Source organism: Pundamilia nyererei, unplaced genomic scaffold (genome assembly GCF_000239375.1).
Source record: "Pundamilia nyererei isolate P.nyererei 1_Seehausen unplaced genomic scaffold, PunNye1.0 scaffold00202, whole genome shotgun sequence".
Taxonomy (NCBI): domain Eukaryota; kingdom Metazoa; phylum Chordata; class Actinopteri; order Cichliformes; family Cichlidae; genus Pundamilia; species Pundamilia nyererei.
Window position 1 is genome coordinate 752606 of NW_005187603.1, and position 23463 is coordinate 776068.

Below are 23463 nucleotides of genomic sequence, written 5' to 3' on the forward strand. Positions count from 1 at the left end.
AGAGAGATAGAATACAGTTAGATGGCTAGCTGATAACTGATGTGTGTCACTGCTATCCCTTGGATGTTAGTCTGTGCTGAATTCATTAAAGAGCACTGTTCTTCATGAGGACTGGTTATTACCGGCCACCATTACACTCCCTCCGGTATCTGAGCGCCTGATGTTGGACTGCAGTCCAGGGTGAAATTCTCTGAAGTCAGAGGACTAATGATGGCTGAGTCCTCTGTGAGTTTAAGGATGTGCCTGTTCGCATGCTTGGACAGTTTGGACTTGTTATTTTACAGCTTAAATAAAGGTTTGCTTGTGGTTCCCATCAGCACACACAGCACAGCTCTGCTTGAGCCTGACTCTGGACTTGATATTTGCTGTTCATGGGCGTCACTTTGGTTATCTGTCAGGTGTGTGCTGACCTTCTGACTGCTTCAGGGATCAATAAATAAAACCAATAACATCTGGATTGCAGGTAGAGAGTCGCTGTGTTTATCTGCGGCGTTTTTCCTTTGAGTGTCTCCTGCACGTCGCTGCTCTGTCACCTCGCCACAGATGGTAATGATTAACTGTCAGGATGTTACCTGCAGAGTCGTGTCAGTGTCGGACGACACCAGCAGCACACGCCCGACAACAGGCTCCTCCTCCTCTCACCTGAGAGATAACCACCCATTTCTTCTAACAGAAAAACAACAGTCAGCAGGATTTTATTTTGAAAGGGCCGCTATCAGACAGCAGGTTTAGAGAAGACCTGACACGAGGAAATCAGGTTTCCTGTTTCAGAAGTAGTGATGGGCTTTCCGTCTCTTTTTAGAGAACAGGCTCTTCAGGTTGTTTTGTTGCTTTAATTAACTTATTACCAACAACAATATACAATTAAGCAGAAAAGGAATTACTGATGTAAAAAGAAAAAACGTGGTTTTATTTATATATGTTTATATATAAATGTATATGGTGGCCCCTAGAGACAAAACACGTACAAACTCCAAAACACATTTCTAGCTTTAACTGAACTTCAAAGCAGAGCTACTAGATCACTTAAATGACACAATTGAAAGCATGTGTGTGTTGTTTGTGTATTTATACACAGGCACTCATATATATTCAAAGAATTAAAAAAAAAAGTTCATGTACCTGTTACTACCACACACCAAATCCGGTCGTTGGTACTTGCTGGCTTGTGTAGCCTCTAGGTAACAAAAGCTCAACACTGCCCCCTAGCATCCTGGAGCACTGCTGTTGTGTTTTGTACGTGTTTTGTCTGTAGGAGCCACCGTAATTATACTTTATTTATTCACTCCACATAAAATGTAATAAATAAATCATATAATACAAAAACCAACTATTTAAAATTTTCAGCTTTTTCCTTTTAAACAAATTTAAAGTGAAACAACACAAACACTGCAAACCACAACACAATTAAATATAAATTATAATATGAAAACAAAAAGAAGATGCACATTCTCTGTCATATGGACCTGCATGAATAAACTTTCTGAATCCTTTATCATCCACAGCTGAAAATAGTTGTGGATGATTACTATACCTTTCTAATGTGACCTTGTTGTCCCTGCTCTCTCTCGCTCCCTCCCTGTGCTACTGCGAGTGTAACTACCGCCCCGCCCCCCTCTGCCCAGCGCAAAGCACAAGGCTCGCAGGCAGAAAAAAGTGCGAGAGAGAGAGAGAGAGAGAAAAGAAAAAACATGGCTCCCAATAAGGAGCCGGCTCGCGTCGTTCGCTTCAAAGAGTCGGCTCTAAGAGCCGTTTCGTTCGCGAGCGACACATCACTATTCAGAAGTGGTGAAGACTCTGTCCTCAGCCTGGAACAAGTTTATTCCTCTTTCATGCAGCTGATATCAAAGAACCAATCAGAGGCCTTCATCTGCTCGCACACTGAAATCTTAATGAACTGTATTTATGATCAATCAGTGATCGATGTGAGTTTAATGAAGCTTCAGACCCAGAAACACTGATCAGCGATCAATCACTGCATCTGTCCATCACTGTAATCAATCGCAGTGATAGAGACAAACCCGAGGAAACTAAGAGCGTTGTTGCTTTTAATGAAGGCTGCAGAGCGTGAATGTGTGCAGTTATCAAACACGTGGATCACATGGATCACACGTCCACCAGAAAACTGAATCTGATCTTTATCTTCAGTTTGTGGCTGAATCTTTAAAGCCCTGGACTCCATCTTTCTTTCGAACGTGGCTCTGCTCTTCATATACTCGTAGCCATGGTGAATCCTGGTATCGGCCTGGTCTGTTTTTTGTTTTTTTTTAAAGCGTTTTTTTTAACATGAAGGGGATCTGTGGAAGGTTTATCCCTCCTCTCGCCCTGTGACAGCAGGGACAGACTCCAGATTCAGATTACTCAGTAAAAAACATAAATCAAAACACAGGGTCAGGCTAGGAGAGAAGAAACTGGAATTTGTGACATTATAGTTGCAAGTTCACAAAAACACACACACACACACACACATTTTCTGTTTAATATTTCTTAAATATTTCTTTCTTGTAAATTTCCATTTTTAAACTCGCTCTCTCCTTCTTCTTACCCCAGCCTATATCTTTACAAAGGATCACAAATTTCCTCCAAGGAAACACTAGATTACCACAGAGGCAACTGTAAACAGCACAGGTAACGGGAAAGAGACAAAATGTTTGTACACAAAAAAAAAACAGCAAAGAGCTGGGAAAATCTTTAAAAACCACAAAATAACTGCACACAAATAAATTACAGATAAATAATGAATGCTACAAAGGGTATAATAAAGTCACATAAGTACAACAAAAAGAAATACAATTTTTAAAGTAAAATGTTTACGTTTTTTAAGCGCCCCGTGTCTGCAGTACCACACTCCGCCCAGTTGGTGGCAGTGTGTTCACCGAAACTGCTGCACACGATTAGTACCAAAGAAGAAGAACAGAAGGCCAGTACCTGCGGTTCCTGAGTTGAGCGCAAATAATAGAAGAAAGCAGCTCGGTGAGGAGGTTTGGGAGCTGGTTTTGAGGGAAATATGACGCTTATTCCGATCATTGATCTATCTGAGTTGAATATATATTGCTAATGGTTTTCTTTAATCCGATTTTTGGCGTTACGAAGCATTTCCGAGCCGTTTTTGTCTGTAGCGAACTTTACACCAAACCCCGTTCAGAAATCTTTTATTTAAGACATCCCGTGTTTTCCAGAAAACACCCAACACACATAGAGCACGACTTCAGTTATGTTACATACGAGTATTGATTCGGAACTTTATATCCAGTATGTTATGACCGCGGTGATCGAAATGTTCAGACTATTTGTGCTTTGTGAAGTGTTCACCGTCATTAAAACCGCCTTAAAGTAGACGTTTTTTAAATGAGGTTTTGTATGTTGTAACTAAGCGCTGCTGTTTGATGCTCCACATCCTCACAGGTTAAATCATGTCCGCTGACCCCAAGATTGCGGAGCTGCTCACTGAGCTCCACCAGCTCATCAAGCAGACACAGGTCAGTATTGATCCGCTTCCTTTGTGATTGATCAGGTCAAGCTTTGATCACATCCTAATTACCTGCACTCGGCCCGCTTCAGGAGGAGAGGTCACGCAGTGAACACAACCTGCTCAACATCCAGAAAACGCACGAGAGGATGCAGACTGAGAACAAGAGTGAGTGTCAGCAGCTTTGAGCACATGTGCTGAATTTGTCGTGTGGTCCTAAACGTGGACGTGTGTCTCCTGCAGCTTCTCCGTACTACCGCACCAAGCTGAGGGGGCTCTACACCACGGCCAAGGCAGACGCTGAGGCGGAGTGCAGGTGAGAGGCCACTGAGCATGACCTTTAAATATCATGGTGATGTCACTTATATGTTATACAGGAGACTTCCAGTCTCAAGCTTGTTACTGTTTTGTTTAAATAAAGGTTATACAAATGAAAAAATAAAGGGGGACAGATGCATGAACACCATGACTGAAGCGCAATAAGCAGTAATTTCCTCTGAGTACAGACTGAGACTCTGTGCTGTTGGAGCCTTTTTAATGACATCATGTGACCAGTAATATGGCTGCTGTGAGGTCACTGCACGAACAGGCGGCCCAACAACCTGAGCTCGGGTTTCCGTTCATGTCGCCTTTCTAGCCTGTTCGTTTTCACATTTCTACTAAGAGTGAGTGAAAATCACCTTTTTCTTCTTCTTTTGTGTCTTTTCCTTCCGCCTCTCAGCATTCTGCGTCACGCCCTCGATAAGATCGCAGAAATCAAGTCTTTGCTGGAGGAGCGGCGGATAGGTGCGTGTCCGGTATTCGGCCTCTCACATCTGCAGCTGGACTTCCTGTTTCATGTGACACAAAACTCACCTGTCTGTCTGTCTGCAGCTGCAAAGATGGCGGGCGTTTACAGCGACAGTGACCCTCCCAGGAAGACGATGAGGCGTGGCGTCCTCATGACGCTCCTCCAGCAGTCGGCCATGACACTTCCTCTGTGGATCGGGAAGCCGGGGGAGAGGTAGGTGGTACTGCCCCAACGCCGGTGGCCACAATATTGGGCTCTAGTGACGTCCCCACAGCGCCATGGAAACACCTCAGATGGTGTTAAAGAGCAGCTTTGTGTCCTCGCCCAGGCTTCCTGTGAGGTCACGTCTTTATTTCAGGCTTTTATGCGTTTCTTTCACCATCACGTTAAACGGTGGTGGTGAGGCATCTTCTCTTTAAAAACGAGGACGTCACGTTTATCCGCCGAGTGTCTCTTCTGTTCCCGCCATGAGCAGCGAGCGGCACCGGCTTGTCGGTAGCTTGTACCCGATGCTCAGGTGTGCTCCGGCTGACTTTCTGAGGTAGCATCTTCTCTGTGACTCCTCCCTCTCCAGCCCTCCTCCTCTGTGCGGGGCGACCCCTGCGAGCAGCGACTATGTAGCCAAACAGGGAGACAAGGTGGCGGCGAGGGTGAAGAGCGTGGAGGGCGACGAGCAGTGGATCCTGGCTGAGGTGGTCAGCTACAACCATTCCACCAACAAGTAAGAACACGTGACCGTTTGTGGCGACGCCTGCGTGGTGTAATGCGATCATCAGCCTCTGACGCCTCCTCTGCTCCCCCTGCAGGTACGAAGTGGACGACATCGACGAGGAGGGCAAAGAGTGAGTTCCTCTTCGTTATGTTCTCTGACAGGAACAACGTGAAGGGCTTTCACGTTGAAGCTCGGACCGCAGCGAGGCTTTGTGAGCGAGGCCGAGTACGACTCCCAGCTTTAGCCAGAAGCAAGCGTTTATAGGATTTTACATCTGCTCTGGTTCTTCGTCTCTTCTCAGTGTTTTCCTCCTCCCGCTTTTCCTCGTCGTCTTTCTTCTTAGAGTCGTTCTCGTGCTGCAGATTTTTGTCCCTTCGCCTGTTTTTCGTGGAATTTCCTCCATTTTCAGTTTCCATTGTTATTCAGATCGGTGTACAGACGTAGAAATCAGAGGCTGGTTTATATGGGACGGTTTAAACCTGATTGCCACGCCTCTGACTCATTCATGAATGCAGTGATTGTGGGCGGGGCTTGTATGTTTCAGCGCGCGAAACGTGTGTTGATCTTGTCACAGAGGAGTAAACTGTGCCGGGTCTGTGGGAGAATCTCAGCAGCTTGTTCTCTAAAAGTGACAAATCTGCTCCTTCTTCTTCTTCTTCTTCTTCTTCTTCTTCTTCTTTGTTTTCTGAGCGAGCAGGCGGCACATGCTGAGCAGACGGCGGATCATCCCTCTGCCGCAGTGGAAAGCCAACCCGGAGACGGACCCCGAGGCGCTGTTCAGTAAGGACCAGCTGGTGCTGGCCCTTTACCCTCAGACCACCTGCTTCTACCGAGCGCTCATCCACACGCCGCCGCACAGGGTGAGGTTTTATTTTGACAGGCGCGTCTGTGACGGGTCAGCCTCGGCTCAGGGAACGCCGATTAATAAAAGCCTTTTCATGTTTTATCCTCTATGAGTTTATTCTGTGTAACGTTTATTCCAGAGTCGTTATAGCTTCTGCATAGACTGTAGATAAAAGATGCACGTGGCCACTGTCACGTCATCCTCTGGTTTCCAAACATTCGTGTTTTTGTTACTGTGACGTTGGCTTTTGGCGTCGGAAGTGACGGCGCGCCGACTTAGAGCCAAAGCTGATCAGCAGCTCGCCGCGAAGGAGGGTGGGGGCCGAAAACCACTGGGTGATGTCACAGACACTGCTTCCATCTTCTCTGTACAGTCTGTGGGGATTGACTCATTATAGGAGCCTCTAGTGGACATCAGAGGAACTGCAGCTGCTTCAGCCGCAGAGACAGAAACTGTGACTGAGAGCTGTTAATAAAGTGTGTGTGTGTGTGTGTGTGTGTGCAGCCTCAGGACGATTACTCGGTGCTGTTTGAGGACACGTCGTACCCTGACGGTTACTCACCGCCGCTCAACGTGGCCCAGCGCTACGTGGTCGCCTGCAAAGAGAACAAGAAGAAGTGAGCGGCGGCGGCGGGACCAAACGTCCATGTTTATAAGAACACGTGTTCCTCAGTCTGATGCTTGTATCCCTGGGACTGATGTTGTTTCTTGTCAGCTCTCATCAGAGTGGGATTTGTATTGATCAGCTGATCAGATGTTGAACAGCAGGAAGCACTCGAGGAAGAAGAAAAAAACGTTTTTTAATTTATTTTCAGGAAGTAAAAAAACTCATTCATGTTTTATTCAAACTGTTTTGTTGTTTTTTTACGTGTTCGTGTTTGTTGTTTAAAAAAACTGTGCACGGGTTTGTGTCCACGTCTCTTCTCTTTGTGTAAAACTGAACATGACTCCAAGTACAGACGCACAGGAAGTCGGTGAAACACACGACTCTCGTTTGAAACTAAAAGCTGTGACACGTGGAAACGTGATCTGCACGAGGAGCAGAGGCAGGGTACAGGTCCTGGGGTCACCGTCCTCGGGTCATGCTTGGACTTCCAGCTGTGTTTACTTGAAGGTTAAAAGAAAACCAGGTGCTTCAGTCAGATTAATACACGACAATCAATAGAATCAGAATATTCGTCCCTAAGTAAATTATGTGGGTTACAGTTGCTCCAGGACAGCAACAGACTGAACTGTTTAAACCATACAATATGTTCAGAGTTTACAAATGTAACAGACAGATGACATAAAGCTTTATTAGTCCCACACGTTGGTCACTGCCAAAAATATTGTGGCCAAGTTTAAGAGCAGCAAGAGTTCAGAAAAACAATAAGTTAAAAATAGAATAACGTGCTACACAACAAGAGTAAAATGCTTTGTCATAGTAGGAAAAATTGCACATCAGGGAGACAGTTACAACTGTGTGTGTCTGCACAGGTGCAGAGACCGACAGCAGCTGGAAGGAAAGACCTGTGAAATCTCCGTCCCACATCGTGGGTGCAGCAGCTGAAGGAGCTGCTCAGGGTGTAACTGTGCATTAGTTGTACAGGGAGATGGCCACAGGCAGGAATGACTTCCTGTGTCATTCAGTGGTGCATTATGGGTAATCTCAGTCTCACTGAACGTGCTCCCGTGGCTAGCCAGCATGTCACGGAGTGGGTGGGAGGTGTTATCCAACATTGTCTTTGTCTTAGACAGCACCAGCCTCTCCGACACCACCCTAAGGAAGTCCAGCTCTGTCTCCACAACATTACTGGCCTTGAGGATCAGTTTATTCAGTCTGTGGGGGTCTGCGACCTTCAACCTGCTGCCCCAGCATGCAGCAGCATAGAGGATCGCACTGGCCGTAACAAAAAATCCTGAGAATTGTCAGACAGATGTTAAATGACCTCAGCCGCTTCAGAAAATAGAGCCGAGTCGTGCTCCTCTCTGTATTTATTTTAATGAAGCATCTGAAACATCACACAAACTGTCAGTGTGCAGTTTGGAGGACGACAATCTCCAGCTTTGTTTTCATTCACACTGATCTCAGGAACGTAGTGTTTCCATTTCATATATTACCAGATATCAATGAGATTTTGTTGTATTTGTTATTTTTGTGATATTAAAATATTATATGAATTTCTCTTAAATTTACAGCTTGTTTTATAACTTTGTCCATGTTTAAATGAAGTGTTTTTAATTCTAGTAAATTCACCTGTTTGTTTTTTCCATATAAATTCCATGCTCTAAAAAGTACTTTAATTTGATCTTGTTCTTATAAGTTTGGGAATTTTTCTTATAATCCTTCAATTTTCACCCTTTTTTCCTCAAAAATATATTTTTGCTAGTTTTTTTTTGTTCTTGTAAACTGGACAATTGTTTTTCTCTGCAGAAAGCAGATTTTTCTTTAAGTTTTTTCTCCGAAATTCCAAATAACCTTGAAAATACTGAAACTGGTTCCTTAGTTTTTCCTTCAGTGTGTCTGATATCAGTTGTTGTTAGTTTGCATCTACAAGTTTTACAGTTACGGATCCACTAGAGTCCTTGAAGGCAGCACTGCCGCTACTGAGGCAGAATATCCCACAGTCCGTGAATGTTGCGGCGCCCCGCGGAAAGAAACAAACATGGCGGAAGCGGTGAGTGGGTGACAGGTCTGCTGGTGCTTTTTTAGTGATGAAACGTTACTGAAATCATGAATGTTGTGTTTAATTAGAAGGTTAGGGGCCTCCTGATTAGACCTACAGGAAGACGGAGGTGAGCAGCTTTGGCGGAAAGTCCGTTTAGATCGACTAACTGCGTTAGCGCGACGTTAGCTAACCTTAGTCAGAGCGCTTCAAAATAAAAGCCAGGTATAGTTTCGCTTTCTTGTTTCTGTCGATGGCGTTAAGACAACAGAAAAACTGCGCCGAGGATCGCTGAAAGCTTTTTGCGAGGTTAAACTACAACCCAGCTCTGCTTTTAAACAAATTTAATCACTTTTAAACTTCTTGTTGATGTTTGGTTTGTTTTGGGGTCAGTTACGCAAAACAACAGACGGTGCACTAGACAGGGGGAAATACCAGTACAGGCAGGTGGAGAGCAGCGCGAGGGGGAAGAAGCTTTAACGTGGTTTGAAGACGGAGGAGGCCGAGCTGAAGATGTTGGACAGCAGGGACAGGATCAGAAACGAGTCCATCAGAGGGACAGCTCAGTCAGGGAGGCTGAGATGGTCTGAGCATGTGCGGAGGATGACGATGGAGCTGCAGGGCTGGAGTGACAGAGGAGTGTGCTGGGATAGGAGGAGGCACATGAGCTGCTGTGGTGATCTCTGCATGGAGCAGCAGGAAGATTCACTTTTAAACTCAGTACTGTGACATTTCTGTGTGAACTTTGGGGCTTTGAGGAACACGTGCTTTCACATGCCACTTTATTAGATACATCTGTGATATTTAATTAAAGCAGAAGAATCAAACACTTTTATCAGAGGAACCTGGCGTGATGGTGGTGGAGGTGTTTAAAGTCAGCAAAGTGTTTTTAAGCAGGGTTGACTGCTGAGCCTGAGCATGCTGCTCCCACTGAGCACTGAAGTTAAACTTTAAATAAAGCTCTTTTTACTAACGGTGTTTTTTAGCTTTAGTTAACTGTAGTAACGTTGGTTCAAGTGGTTCTGGTCGTCCATCTTCTTCGTCTTATCCGGGGCCGGGTCGCGGGGGCAGCAGCCTAAGCAGAGGAGCCTGGACTTCCCACCTCCCCCGCCACCTTCTCCAGCTTGTCCGGGGGAACAGCCGAGAGATATAGTGTGTCCTGGGTCTGCCCCGGGACTACTCCTGGCTGGTTTTGTCTAGTGTAGACTTTATGTTTGTATCTTAGTTAACAAAACTATTTTGTTGACATCTAGTTTTATTCGTAGTTTAGTTTTAGTTAACTATAACCCCAGTCCTGTGCTGCCTTACGTTATAGAAGTGTTCCTAATATTTTGCCCCCTGGTGTCTGTTGAAGGCGTCTCGTGCTGGACGTTTCTCTTACTTCTGTCTCTGTTCTCAGGTTCACAGCAGCGACGTTCCACTCCCAAAGCCACCGCCAAAGCGCCGACGCATCCTCGACCCGTCAGCCATTGTCCCCGTGCCCATCTACTCCAACAAGGTAAGGAGCCAATAAGAGCCATGGAAGCTTGTTTGGATTAAAGTGAGCCGGACAACATGGACCAAGAATCATACATCACACTGTATCTCTGAGCTTCAGCTGTCAGACTTCAGAGGAGCTGGATTCTGTCAGAAGAAACTCAGTAAAATACATTATGTGGGGTGATATGGTACTACAAGGTCATTAAGATCAGATGGGGCCTGATTATTTAAGACCTTGTATGTGAGGAGCAGGATTTTGAATTCTGGATTTAACAGGAAGCCAAAACAGGAGAAATATGCTCTCTTTCTAGTCCCTGTCAGGACTCTTGCTGCAGCATTTTGGATTAGCTGAAGGCTTTTCAGGGAGTTTTTTGAACATCCTGATAATAATGAATTACAGTCGTCCAGCCTGGAAGTAATAAATGCATGAACTAGTTTTTCAGCGTCACTCTGAGACAGGATATTTCTAACTTTAGAGATGTTGCACAAATGGAAGAACGCAGTCTTACATATTTGTTTAATATGTGCGTTGAAGGACATGTCCTGGTCAAAAATGACTCCAAGGTTCCTCACAGTGTTACTGGAGGCCAAGGTAATGCCATCCAGAGTAAGAATCTGCTTAGATACCATATTTCTAAGCTTTTCAGGGCCGAGTACAATAACCTCAGTTTGATCTGAATTAAGAAGCAGAAAGTTAGCGGCCATCCAGGTCTTTATGTCTTTAAGACATTCCTGCAGTTTAACTCATTGGTGTGTGTTATCTGGCTTCATGGACAGATAGAGCTGGGTGTCATCAGCATAGCAGTGAAAATGTATGCTATGTCTTCTAATGATACTGCCTAAGGGAAGCATGTATAATGTAAACAGAATTGGTCCTAGCACTGAACCCTGTGGAACTCCATAATTAACCTCAGTGTGTGAAGAGGACTCTCCATTTACATGAACAAACTGGAGTCTATTAGATAGATATGATACTTTAATCTATCAGCTGTTCTTGTGATTTTCCTCTGTGAGTCAAATTGAATTGAAAAACATGTAAAAAAAAAATTGTACATATATATAAATGACGTGTCATGCATTCCTCAGACATTAAGCTGTGATTCACTGTAGAGCAGTGCTGTGTCCCTTCAGTGGGAGGGGCTTAAATACATCTTCATGCAACATCAACCTGTATCACATGAACTAGATTGTCCTGATCCTGTGTTTTGTGTCTGCAGGTGAAGAGCAGTCTGCAGCTGAAGCCGACGGCAGCGCTGCTCACCGAAAAGACCGACACAGGTAACAGCTGACGCGCTTTTATCCACGCTCAGAGGAGCGGGTGATTTTCTGGCTTTAACCACTTCCTGTCTGTGAGCAGATGACGACGCAGACGACAGTTTGTTGTTGGAGTTTTCATCTCGAACCGAGCCGGTGCATTTCGTCACCCTCAGCGACTCCGAAGATGAACACGTGCAGAAGAAGGCGGAGCAGCGGCCGTGAGTCAGAACCCGCATCGTGCCCGAGCTTCCGAACGTTAAGCCGAGTTTAGTTTGAATTCGTTGCTGTGCCTCTTGCTTTATTTCAGAGACGCCGTGCGCTGTCCGTCCCCTCCTCCTCCAGAGAGTCCCGTACAGAAACAGTCCAGGGCGATGAAACAGAAGCTCAGGTGAGTCCGCGTGTGTGCTTCCTGTTTCGTTCTCCAGACACATCCGCTAAAGATCAGCGCTGGCTTTGTTTTTGTTCCCACCTCAGTGAGATCGACCAGAAGCTCCGGGCGGTGAGCTCCCTCCTCTCTCCAGAGCCTCAGGGCGGCCTGTCGAGACGGCGCCGAGGTCCTCCCGTGTCACATCCTGAGTATGTGCGCGTGGACGACGATGAGGACGATGACGTCATCATCATGAGCCCGGAGCCGGAGTCAGAGAGCTCCTCAGTGCGAGAGATCCCGCTTAAGATCCGCTGCAGGACTGAGATCCACAAGATCCCGGTGCTGTCGGTACGTACAGGTAACAGCAGCGCAGGTTAATAAAAGGCCACTGTGCCGCGTTTCAGCAGGTGTGTTAAGCTCCGCCTCCACAGCAGTCAGAGTCACATTGATTGAGAAGTACTGACCCGGGGACCAGACACCCAACCCAGAGGATTATGGGCCCTTTTAACGTAATGTATGTTTAAGCATCCTGTCAGTTATTGATTGATTGATTTTCTTTTTTTAGTCGACGCCTTTAAGCGATGTGGTGACGCAGCTGTCTGTCATCCTAAACATCCCGCCTCCTCGCCTCCTGCTGCTGAGGGAGGAAGAGGAGCTGCCGACGAGCGCCACCATCAGCGAGCTCGGCCTCGGCATCGCCGACATTATAGGTGAGTCCCAAACGCAAAGAGCCCCTGTTTGCAGTTTGTCCTCCGCACGGCGTCACCGTGGATTTTAAACAAACGCTCAACAAGATCCGAGGTCGATTCCACGGGTTCAACTGGTAGTTGTTGTATTTGCTGTTCACTGAAACTCTCAACGTGAGGTCCAGAGAGATGCTGGTGAAGGTGGGGGAGGTCATCATCAGGCTGAAGGACCAAAACAAGCCAATCAAACGGTACGAGAGACCAAATCACCAATCAGAACAGAGCGAACGCACCGAGCAGCTCAGCAACAGTAAAAGACCAGAAAACATTTAAAGTGCAGGAGGACAAAAAAACTGCTTCAGAGGTGTAACCACCTCCATCAGCGACACAATAACAGCTCCCACCGTCCTGAAGCTGTCTTGGTGTGCAGCTCGCTGTTAATAAAGATTAACTGGCTCACTGTGTTGAGCAGGGGACTCTTATGTTGAAAGGGTTCTGCCCAGCACCGTTTCCTGTGTGTGGCCAGAGGGTGATATCAGACAAAGAAGGATTATTTTGAACTGTGATTCATGTGAAGCTGCTCTGATGGAGTCCCAGAGTGCAAAATGTTTTCTTCTTTGTGTGTTCAGAGTGTGTGGTCATGGCGGCGGAGGATGGAAGCCAGTCAGACGGTGATGGCAGCATCATCACTGTGAGGCTGCAGAGCAAAGACAGAGACTCTTCTCAGGAGTTCTCTCTGCACAGAGTTCGTACCTCCTCCTTCTCCTTGTTTCTCACAGCAGGGCGTTAACGCCGATGATGTAATGACGCCGTCTGTTTGTTCCTCAGGAGGCGCCGCTGAGGTCCATCTTCTTCCAGTACGTGTCCAAGATGTCTAACAAGGATCAGAAGAAAGTGCGCTTCCATTTCGACGGCTCCAAAGTGACGGGCAGCCAGACGCCGGCGCAGCTCGACATGGAGGACGGTGACATCATCGAAGTCTGGGTCTGAGTCGCCCACTTCAGCTCTACGGTTTATTTAAGCGTCACTGCGATCATTTCAGAGGTCACTTTATTGTCAGGTGCTGACGATGGGACACGGACAAAATGACAGCAAAATCCAAGCGCACCAATCAGGTCTTTAACCTTTCTGTGTCCACACTGAAGCCACTTCCTGTTTTTGTTTGTGAGTATTATTTTTATGAAAATCAAATAAAAGCAAAACAAGCTGACCTCACATTATTTGCATGAGTGAGGTCATGATGAAAAACCTCCACCTGTAAAGGGCAAGAACATGGCCGCCCTGGAGGCTCAATGTGAATGTGGAAGAGTACTGTAAATAAAAGATGGACACAGATGGTCCTGAAGGAAATGACCTGTAGGCTTTTTTTGGACGTGATGATGTCGGTGACCGTGTAGGAACAAACAAATCCGGTCACAGACTCACTGCCCTACAGTCGCTGGCACCGTGGCAACCACCGGCCACTAAGGAAAAAAGTGTATCCCCCAACATGCTAGCAAAAACCTCACGATTGCTTCAGTTGCTAGCATGTTGCTGCGGTTCACCCTTTAAAGTAAGAGGTGTGTCAGAAAATGACCAGTTGATGAGAATTTCTTTATTTTCTTTCACAAAAGAGAACGAAAAGCCAAGTTTAGCAAAAGCTTTTTTATGTCTGCATTAAAGTCACCATTTCATTATTAAAAGTGTAATTTTTTTAAAGGGAAGTTTTGCCAACAAAAAAAGTTCAATATTATTATTAATATTATTATTATTTAAATTCACTATTTAAGAAATGTTTGTTTTTATTTCGGTTTTATGAGAAATAAAGTTACCAAAAACAAATCCTGATTTAAAACATGAAAGCGGACATAAGCAGCCTCCGCCCAGTTTTACTGTTAAAAAATAGTGTTTCTATCAGCGGGTGGAGGGGGACCCACTCTGCGTCACTTCACGGTTGGAGATAAATCCACGGAACGTTACTGAACCACTATCAGCTTCTCCACCCACTCACATCACGGCTGATCGCGGGATTGATTCTGTCACGTGAATTTCGGTAAGCGGGTCATGGCGTCATGTGAGCGGAAGTGGCCGTCAGAGGTGTCATGGCGCCGGGAAAGAAGCGTCTGTCCTGGAGCGTCGGGCTTTAAACGCTTCGTTGGCGTTAACGTCTCTAACCCGGCGCACGGCTCGTGTTTCTGTTTGACGGCGTCAGGATGGAGTCTGGCACGAGCTCTTAGCTTTGTGAGAGGAAGTGAAGATTTGGAGCAAAGAAGAAGAAGCGCCAGCCTGACTCATCCTCACAGGTAAACAACAACAGCGGGCCCACAGACCTGCTCTGCAGAGGTCCATTTAAAAAACAGTGAATTTAGGGTGGCTTTGATTTTTCCTTATCGGAGATAATTCGATTTTACTGCTCCTGACTCGTTTATCAGCGCAAACCGCTCGGTGATTTACTTAAAGAAGCCTTCAAGAACTTATCATTTAATCTCCGCTAAAACAAAACGCGTTTAAAAATGTAATCAAATGTTAACCGAATTTATCAGCAGAGGTTTAAAATGTGCTCTGAAAAATCTCAGCTGATAAAAAAGTAACAAAAGGTTTTTTTGCATGTTCTTTGGTGTTCGGGCTTTGCTGCGCTGCCTGGCTGTACCTACATTTCCTAACTCTGTAATAAAAGAGCCGAATTTAACGCAGCACGCATTAAAAGGTATTAAACCACATTTCAGGTCAATATAATTAACTGTTATTATCTTTGATGGCAGAACAAACACATCTGTGATGATTACGAAGCGAGTTTTAAGACCTTTAATCTTCTTTGAGCCTTTTAAAAGTAAAGTTCCTAATTGGGAACACGTTGAATGGAGATCGGAGCACAGTTTAAACACACTTTAAACATTAATATTGAATTTATGTCAAGATTCCTGAGAACGTGTTGAAGCTGAATGACGTTTATTAGCAAAATAGAAAAAGTGTGAGACATTTGAATGGAGTTTGGTGCTGTGCTCGCTCTCCTCTCCTTTAACCTCGTCAGCTGCTGCCTTGTTCAAACAGCCTTTTGTTGACTTGTGCACGAGTGCAGAGCAACAGCAGCACCCTGGTATTGATGAGGATCCAATCATCCACTGATCAATAAGATGAGCAAAGGGTCACCTGGACATGTCTTATCTTTATTGGAGTCACTTAACAGGAGCACTTCCTTCTGTATGAAAGCAAAACATCAGCCTGAATCAAATATGAGCTCATTTAAGAGCAGTAAGGATGGACGACGGGTGCTGAACAGAGTCCAGGGTGGTGGACTGTTTCAGTTTATTTGCATGTAATCATAGTCATAAAGCCAGCATTCAGTTCCACTCCTCTGATGTCCAAGTGCCTTTATTTGAGCAGAGGGAGAGATGGACCCCCTCAGAGTCGCACTTTTAATTCAATAAAGTCAAAACAAAAAGAAAAGAGCGGCAGAGCGTTTGATGTTCACCGTGTCAGCAGATTGTGCTCGTGTAGAGTATCACATGGCCGCGGTTTCACTCGGTCAGCTTCTCCTTTCTCCGCTTCTTCCTCTTCTCCTGCCTTCATCCTCGGAGCTCCTGCAGAGCTTTCTGCTGCCGGAGCAGGTTTGCGAGTACGGCGTCATGTGTTCACCCGGAAGTTTCAAGAACCTCACCAGTAGATAAACTGGATTTTCCAGCCACTTTTCAGCGTTCACCTCCTCTGCATGTGGAAACATGAACACCACCATTTACACAAACTTCACATGGTTTCACCTTCTTTGAAGACGCGTTTGCACTTTTAGGCTTCATACACATATCAACTGTATCCATGTAGTTCTGCTCTGTGAGCAGTATAACTGCCAACGAAGGAAGAACATCGCGTTCGACGAGCTGTTCATGGAAAGCAAACATTTCACACTCGCTGTTGCGTGACTTTGTCACTTCCTGCTGTCTGCTGCAGGTGAGCGATGTCTCGATATCAGTTTGGAGTCACACCTGTTTGAGCGATCCTGCTAACAAACGGACTGAACCACCGGTAGAAGGAGGATTTAGTGAAGCGTCCGTCTGGCAGAGGACCCAGAACGGGGCCCTGTGGCCCCCGCGGGTCAGTGCGACGGATCAGTGAGTAATAATCTGATCTCTCTCCAGCGGCGGCCATGTCTCGAGGCGAGCCGATGTCGGACTCTGCTCCGTTCTTCTCCTCTGACAGCGAGGCGGAAGGTCCGGAGGATCAGGGCACCGCGACGGCCAATCAGCAGCCAGATGAGGAGTCGCCCAGCGGGGTGTCCAGAGGCCGGGCGTTGGTGATCGTCTTCGTCCTCTGCTACATCAACCTGCTCAACTACATGGACAGGTTCACCGTGGCAGGTACGCTGCTGCCGGGGACGTTTGTTCACATCCACGTGAGCGATGCGTGCGAAGATTCACGTGTTGGTCCAATGCATGCGTGGAAGTTATTTCTGTAACACCTGCTTCTGATGCCAGAGGTGCAGGTGAGTGAAATATGAGTGAAGTAAATGACGTTTGTTTTGTGCACCAGGTGTTCTCCCTGACATAGAGCACTACTTTGGGATCAGCGACACAGAGTCTGGCTTACTTCAAACAGGTAAGGAGGAGAACTCCACCCCCTCATCATGTAGCAGGACTTATGTTTCATGAAAAGAAAGTTTTATTTCCATTTTCAGCACAAATGTTGCTGCAGACAAACACGATGAGCTGCTAATGGTTATGGTCACATGTTACTTGACTGAGCGTCAGACTAAAGAATTTGTGCCCGTTGTAGTGACGGCTGTTTTTAGAGAACCGGCTCTTCAGGTTGTTTTGTTGCTTTAATTAATTTATTACCAACAACAATATAAAATTATGCACAAAAGGAATTATAATGTAAAAAGAAAAAACGTGGTTTTATTTATATATGTTTATATATAAATGTATACGGTGGCCCCTAGAGACAAAACACGTACAAACTCCAAAACACATTTCTAGCTTTAACTGAACTTCAAAGCAGAGCTACTAGATCACTTAAATGACACAATTGAAAGCATGTGTGTGTTGTTTGTGTATTTATACACAGGCACTCATATATATTCAAAGAATTAAAAAAAAAAAGTTCATGTACCTGTTACTACCACACACCAAATCCGGTCGTTGGTACTTGCTGGCTTGTGTAGCCTCTAGGTAACAAAAGCTCAACACTGCCCCCTAGCATCCTGGAGCACTGCTGTTGTGTTTTGTACGTGTTTTGTCTGTAGGAGCCACCGTAATTATACTTTATTTATTCACTCCACATAAAATGTAATAAATAAATCATATAATACAAAAACCAACTATTTAAAATTTTCAGCTTTTTCCTTTTAAACAAATTTAAAGTGAAACAACACAAACACTGCAAACCACAACACAATTAAATATAACTTATAATATGAAAACAAAAAGAAGATGCACATTCTCTGTCATATGGACCTGCATGAATAAACTTTCTGAATCCTTTATCATCCACAGCTGAAAATAGTTGTGGATGATTACTATACCTTTCTAATGTGACCTTGTTGTCCCTGCTCTCTCTCGCTCCCTCCCGCTCTGTTCCTGTGCTACTGTGAGTGTAACTACCGCCCCTCCCCCCTCTGCCCAGCGCAAAGCACAAGGCTCGCGTGCAGAAAAAAGTGCGAGAGAGAGAGAGAGAGAAAAAACCCACTCGCGTCGTTCACTTCAGAGAGTTGGCGACCGACACGTCTGGCACGTTGGTAGAAGTGGTCTTCATGTTGGAACCATAAACGAACCTAAATACAAACCTTCTCGAGTGCACCTGTGCTGTGGGACAGGGTTTTTCTGTCTCACAGTTACTGGTAAATACTGACTGCAGTCACATGACCACAGGTCACTTCCTGACTCCAGCTCTCACCTTTGTGCTTCCTTCCAGTTTTTATCTGCAGCTACATGTTCCTGGCTCCTGTGTTTGGTTACTTGGGCGACAGGTACAACAGGAAGTACATCATGAGCGGCGGCATAACATTCTGGTCGCTGGTGACGCTCGCCAGCTCCTACACGCCCAAAGAGGTGAGAGAAATGTTTGAACTCAGGAGGAAAACTTTAGTGAAGGTTTGAATGTCCACAAACGCACGTGTTCTCCTGCCGCAGCACTTCTGGGCGCTGCTGCTGACTCGAGGCCTGGTCGGCGTCGGCGAGGCCAGCTACTCCACCATCGCTCCGACCATCATCGCCGACCTCTACGTGAAGAGCAAGAGGACCAACATGCTCTCCATCTTTTATTTTGCCATCCCTGTCGGCAGGTAGCTGCAGACGTGTTAACGATGATCCAGAAAGTGAAAACTCAAAATTCTAACTAAATTAAATAATTAAATATTTATATTATTGGTGTTTATTAAATCGCACCTGAAAAATCCATGTCATTAAACTTCCCTCGCAGTCTTTGTTACTACATTTACTATTATTAATCATTATTATTGATATGATTAAATATTCAGTGTTCTGTTTGTATCGTTCCACAATTTTTGCTTTAAAAGTGACTAAAAATAAAAATATTTATGTGGTTAGCATGAATGAACTTCCTGGGAGTTTTCATTGTCACACAGGAAGTGCGAATAGCTGACCTCTCTTTGTCTCCTCCCGTCAGCGGTCTCGGCTACATCGTCGGCTCGCAGGTCAGCAGCAGGGCAAAGGACTGGCACTGGGCGCTGCGGGTGAGCCAGGCAAACATCTGCTGCAGCTGTGTGGTCTCCTGCTGTTTCCCCCAGCTGATGAGCGTTTGCGTTGTCCTTCCTCCTTCAGGTGACTCCGGGTTTGGGGCTGATCGCTGTGCTGCTGCTTCTGTTTGTGGTGAAGGAGCCGAAACGAGGAGCCGTCGAGGCCCGACCCGAGAATCGCCTGCACCAGACCAGCTGGCTCGCCGACCTGCGCGATCTCAGCAAGAAGTAGGTCACCGCTATTCTCAGAAGACGCTCTGGCCTCAGCTTATTTCTAGGCTCAGAATATAAAGTCGCGTTCGACAGAATCTCCATCACTGATCACATCGTCTCCATCCATCAGTCAGAAACATGCATGCTGCAGTGAGCTGCAGGCTCTGAATATCTCGACAACGACTCGGCGCGAAGCTGCGGTCTCGTCCTGATGGGAGAGGAAGGTTCTGGTCTGCTGTTCGTGGGCTAAACAAGGACACAGCCAGCTCGTTTCAGTAATGTTCGACTCAAACTACCAAGCGTCAAAAATGAGCAAACGCGATGAGGGCCTGAGTAATTGTGTAATTGCAGGTTTTAAATATGCAGCTCAGGCCAAGGGAAGCCAGCTGAGTCACGTTTCTGATAGGAGGGTGAAGTCTTCGGTTAGAGAGGGCGGAGGAGCTGTTCTCCGGGTCAATCTGACGGGTCGGCTTATAAACCTGAAGTCTGAGCAGCTTTTAGGTTCCCATCAGATCTCGACCCTGTGAACAGACGCCTGTGGGCAACATCCACGACTACTCCCAGTGAACAACACGATCCTACGTTACATTTCTTCATGGCGCGTAACGGACTGAATACTGAGACTCGGAAACAAAAGAGTGATATCTGATGTGTGCGCTGCTGAGGAAAAGCACACAGATGCTGTTGTGCACACTCACCCACTCACTGGGTTTAATAACGGGACTCTGCTCCCTCTGACGGGCCGCGTCCAGCTTGGTTCTGGTTTCGTCACAGTGCTGTAATTAGGGATGGGTACCGGTGTCCGGTGCCATGATGGCACCGGTTCTGACATAAACGGTAGTAACCAGACCGAAAAGCAGCGCACATTTCGGTGCTTTATTTCGGTGCTTTTTTTCCCTGAGCTGTGATACACTTTTAGCCAATCGTTTTACGTTTCCGAGGATAGTAGGCGGGGCCAGGTACGTACGTTCTTTTAGAGCAGAGCTACAGATTAAAAATGTCCAAGGCGAAGCGGTCAAAGTCTGGCTGTACTTCATAGCAAAAGATGCAAACTCAGCAGCAACAAGTGCTTTAAGCTGATACTGTGATACTGTCAAAGGAGGTAACACCAAGAATCTGATGAAACGCCTGGCGACGCATAGCGTTTTTTTAAAAGCCGAGAAATGCGCCGTATTTGATAGCTTGCTGTGAGACCTCACACCGAGCACATCTACTGCGGGTGTGGTGCCTGTTATCGGACACGGAGTTAGCAACATCCCCCAAAAACACGAAGAGGAGAGTCCTGGCCCCTAGCCCTGCCAGTGTAGCAGAAATGATGAGGATGATGATGCAGCAGCCGTTCTTCTCTGCGTGAGTAGCTTAATGTTGTTCGTGTGTAATTTACGTTGAGTAGGCTAACCACGTTATTACATTAATGCAGGTAAGGTGAACTAGCAAACATCATCATAGCTACATGCGGCTGTCTTCTTGTTTGATGGCAGATACTCCCTTCACCCTGGCCAAAAAGGCTAAAATGACCAAAGAAAAAGTGGAAAACAGTTAAACATGAGAGGATTTTGGACAAAGTTTGTGTTCTCCATTCTTTAAGCACCGGTTTGAGCACCGGCACCGTTTCAAAAGTACCGATTTGGCACCGGTATCGGATAAAACCTAAACGATACCCATCCCTAGCTGTAATACTGGGATATGAGGATGAGGACTCAGTGAAGGGTTAGAGGGCAGAGGAAGAGCTTTGCTGTCACGTTCACAGTTCTCAGACATCCACACGATGATTCACTTAAATACTCTCCTCCCCCCAAAACAGCCGAGCTCACACCGTTCTGTCACGGCGTCTCTTTGGTAAAGCCATGCCGTGGTTTTAATGCTTTGACGTTCAGCTGGTTTCCATCTCTCTCCTCCGCAGCCGCAGCTTCATGTTGTCCACGTTCGGCTTCACGGCCGTGGCGTTTGTGACGGGCTCTCTGGCTCTCTGGGCGCCAACGTTCCTCTTCAGGGCGGCCGTCTTCAACGGGGAGAGGGCTCCCTGCATGGAGGCTCATTGCGAGTCCTCAGACAGGTAAACGTGACTCTACACCTGAGGTGGGCGGGGCGGGCGGTTACTTGTTAAATTCGACCTCGATGGAGGAATGCAGCATCCTGATGGTTTGGGGTTTTTTTTTTCTCCTCAAGTCTGATTTTTGGGACCATCACCTGTGTCACCGGCGTGCTGGGTGTGGCCAGCGGCGTGCAGGTGAGCCGACAGCTGAGGAAGAAGACGGCCCGAGCCGACCCGCTGGTCTGTGCCGCCGGTCTGCTCCTCTGTGCACCGTTCCTCTACCTCGCCATCATGTTCGCCCAGGCGAGCACCGTCGCAACATATGTGAGTCCTGCATAGAATCGCAGCCACCCGTCCACGCACCCGTCCACGCACCCGTCACCATTTAACGCCCAGCCTCCATACATGCATCCATCTGAGCAGTCAGAGGGTCGTGGGAGGTGTCAGTGTTTGAGTTTCAGCATTAATCACGACACAAAGATGGCTGACACACCTTTAGAACAGCTCCACCTGCTGGTTGTTCGTTGATATCTTTTCTGTTCGTCCCTCCAGGTCTTCATTTTCTTCGGGGAGACGTTCCTGTCCATGAACTGGGCCATCGTGGCGGATATTCTTCTGGTGAGACATGTCTCCTGTTGGACTCGAACACGAACTTCCTGATTACTCACAGATAGCTCGTGATGGTGACATGAAAAAATAAAAATAATTGAAAGCAACCAAATGAATTTGATTACAGCTAAATGTGATTGGCTGATACAGAATCTAAAATGCAGAATTTACAATATTAAAGAAAGTGAAGACGACGAGTGATTCTCCGTCTGTTTCAGTACGTAGTCGTCCCCACTCGACGCTCCACAGCCGAGGCTCTGCAGATCGTCGTGTCTCACCTGCTGGGAGACGCAGGAAGTCCCTACCTGATAGGAGTGGTACGTACACACACACACACACACACACACACACACACACACACACACACACACACACACACACACACACACACACACACACAGGCTGTTGTTGCTGACTGATAATCGACGTCCATCTTGAACATTGGCCCCTCCTCTTCCTGTGTCAGATCTCCGACTCTCTGAGGAAGAACGACTCCTTCCTGTGGCAGTTTCGGTCTCTGCAGTTCTCCATGCTGCTCTGCGCCTTTGTGGCTGTGGTGGGCGGAGCTTTCTTCCTCGGGACCGCAGTCTACATCGAAAGAGACCGCGAGCGAGCCGAGAACTACGCCCCCACAGGTGAGACGCCCCTGTGTGTTGTGCTCGCAGCTGATTGGAGGTGAAATTGTGACATCATTTCTGCCGTGACTCCTAACACTTGTCGTGTTTGTTTGTTTTTAACAGATGAGCCGATCGTGGTGCCGAAAAGCGGGCGCTCCACCCGGGTTCCGGTGTCCAGCGTCCTGATCTGAGGAACCTGGCGGAGGTTCTTCGCCACCTGCGGCTGGTTGTGTCTCACCTGTCGGTGTCGCAGACTCTCTGCCGTGCAGAAACGCTTCAGGACACTTTTTATTTTTGCAGATTTGATTGCTTTTTATAACCTTTTCTGCCAGGAAGGCTTGAGAGCGTGTTCTTCAGCTCGCCTCTCGGCTCGGCGGCCACGTTTCAGAGCGCGTATGGCGTCGAGACTCGACCGAAGCTGCTCCGTGGACTTTACTGACCCCGCTGTCATCACTCAGCAGCTGATCTGTGATCAGCCCGGAGGCAGAAAGACGGATGACGTCGTGCTCTCGCGTCTTTCCAGCAGAAGCTTCGTTAATCACTTTGATAAGCGCGTTTGAGCTGTTTTAGTTAGAACACTAACTCTCTCCTGTTTCCTTCAGCGCCTCGACCGTTTCACCTCTCATGGTTTTAAAGAGCCTCTATTTGAATCCCACATCGGCCCCCGACCCCAGGCCTGACCCCTGACCTCTGACCCCATCCCTGGACACTGTAAACATGTAATTTTTAATTTTTTTGAAATGTTTTTATTACATTTTCCTTCCAACATGACTGACACATGAAAACTGTCCGTGGCGACTCTGACTCCATGGTTACGGTTGTCGTCGTCCCCCCCCCCCCGGAGGAAACGGCTTTTCACTGAATGTTAACCTCGAATAATTTTTCTGAACTTTTCTGAATTATTAAAGGAAAATGAACCTGCTGTTTGTGTGTGTTTACAATGGAAATGTTTATGATCACAGCTGTGCGTCGACGTTCTCATAATTCATTTAACAATCAATAATCTAGCAAAAGCATATCCTAACTATCATTCATATACATACATATATATACATATATATACATATATATAC

At 46.5% G+C, this 23463-nt stretch overlaps 3 protein-coding genes across 3 annotated transcripts; all 3 read left to right on the top strand.

Moving 5' to 3' along the window:
- The first annotated feature begins 2862 nt into the window (after positions 1–2862).
- On the top strand, positions 2863–6640 carry sgf29 (SAGA complex associated factor 29). The gene is made up of 10 exons (XM_005747699.1): positions 2863–2973; positions 3406–3479; positions 3562–3637; positions 3713–3785; positions 4191–4255; positions 4343–4472; positions 4834–4980; positions 5066–5101; positions 5669–5831; positions 6320–6640. Exons 2-10 carry the CDS (start codon positions 3414–3416, stop codon positions 6434–6436), a joined length of 873 nt encoding a protein of 290 aa, XP_005747756.1. The 5' UTR covers positions 2863–2973; positions 3406–3413; the 3' UTR covers positions 6437–6640.
- Positions 6641–8385: 1745 nt separating this feature from the next.
- On the top strand, positions 8386–13599 carry nfatc2ip (nuclear factor of activated T cells 2 interacting protein). Its single transcript, XM_005747700.2, has 9 exons — positions 8386–8472; positions 9860–9958; positions 11157–11217; positions 11297–11414; positions 11504–11584; positions 11671–11911; positions 12129–12273; positions 12879–12994; positions 13078–13599. Exons 1-9 carry the CDS (start codon positions 8461–8463, stop codon positions 13237–13239), a joined length of 1035 nt encoding a protein of 344 aa, XP_005747757.1. The 5' UTR covers positions 8386–8460; the 3' UTR covers positions 13240–13599.
- A 662-nt stretch (positions 13600–14261) lies between these two features.
- Positions 14262–23312, top strand: spns1 (SPNS lysolipid transporter 1, lysophospholipid). The gene is made up of 13 exons (XM_005747701.2): positions 14262–14531; positions 16362–16580; positions 16753–16818; positions 18133–18269; positions 18351–18502; positions 18847–18913; positions 19002–19144; positions 21033–21185; positions 21299–21488; positions 21717–21782; positions 21992–22090; positions 22240–22408; positions 22514–23312. Exons 2-13 carry the CDS (start codon positions 16370–16372, stop codon positions 22579–22581), a joined length of 1521 nt encoding a protein of 506 aa, XP_005747758.1. The 5' UTR covers positions 14262–14531; positions 16362–16369; the 3' UTR covers positions 22582–23312.
- Positions 23313–23463: the final 151 nt, after the last annotated feature.

Excerpts from the sequence above, each read along its gene's own strand:
- sgf29 (XM_005747699.1), top strand. The coding sequence starts at position 3,414 with ATGTCCGCTGACCCCAAGATTGCGGAGCTGCTCACTGAGCTCCACCAG. Across the intron at positions 3,480-3,561 it reads AGCTCATCAAGCAGACACAG|GAGGAGAGGTCACGCAGTGA; the intron begins GTCAGTATTGAT and ends GGCCCGCTTCAG. Across the intron at positions 4,981-5,065 it reads TACAACCATTCCACCAACAA|GTACGAAGTGGACGACATCG; the intron begins GTAAGAACACGT and ends CTCCCCCTGCAG.
- nfatc2ip (XM_005747700.2), top strand. Across the intron at positions 11,585-11,670 it reads GCGATGAAACAGAAGCTCAG|TGAGATCGACCAGAAGCTCC; the intron begins GTGAGTCCGCGT and ends TTCCCACCTCAG. Across the intron at positions 12,995-13,077 it reads AGGAGTTCTCTCTGCACAGA|GAGGCGCCGCTGAGGTCCAT; the intron begins GTTCGTACCTCC and ends TTTGTTCCTCAG.
- spns1 (XM_005747701.2), top strand. The coding sequence starts at position 16,370 with ATGTCTCGAGGCGAGCCGATGTCGGACTCTGCTCCGTTCTTCTCCTCT. Across the intron at positions 18,914-19,001 it reads ACTGGCACTGGGCGCTGCGG|GTGACTCCGGGTTTGGGGCT; the intron begins GTGAGCCAGGCA and ends TTCCTCCTTCAG. Across the intron at positions 21,783-21,991 it reads TCGTGGCGGATATTCTTCTG|TACGTAGTCGTCCCCACTCG; the intron begins GTGAGACATGTC and ends CGTCTGTTTCAG.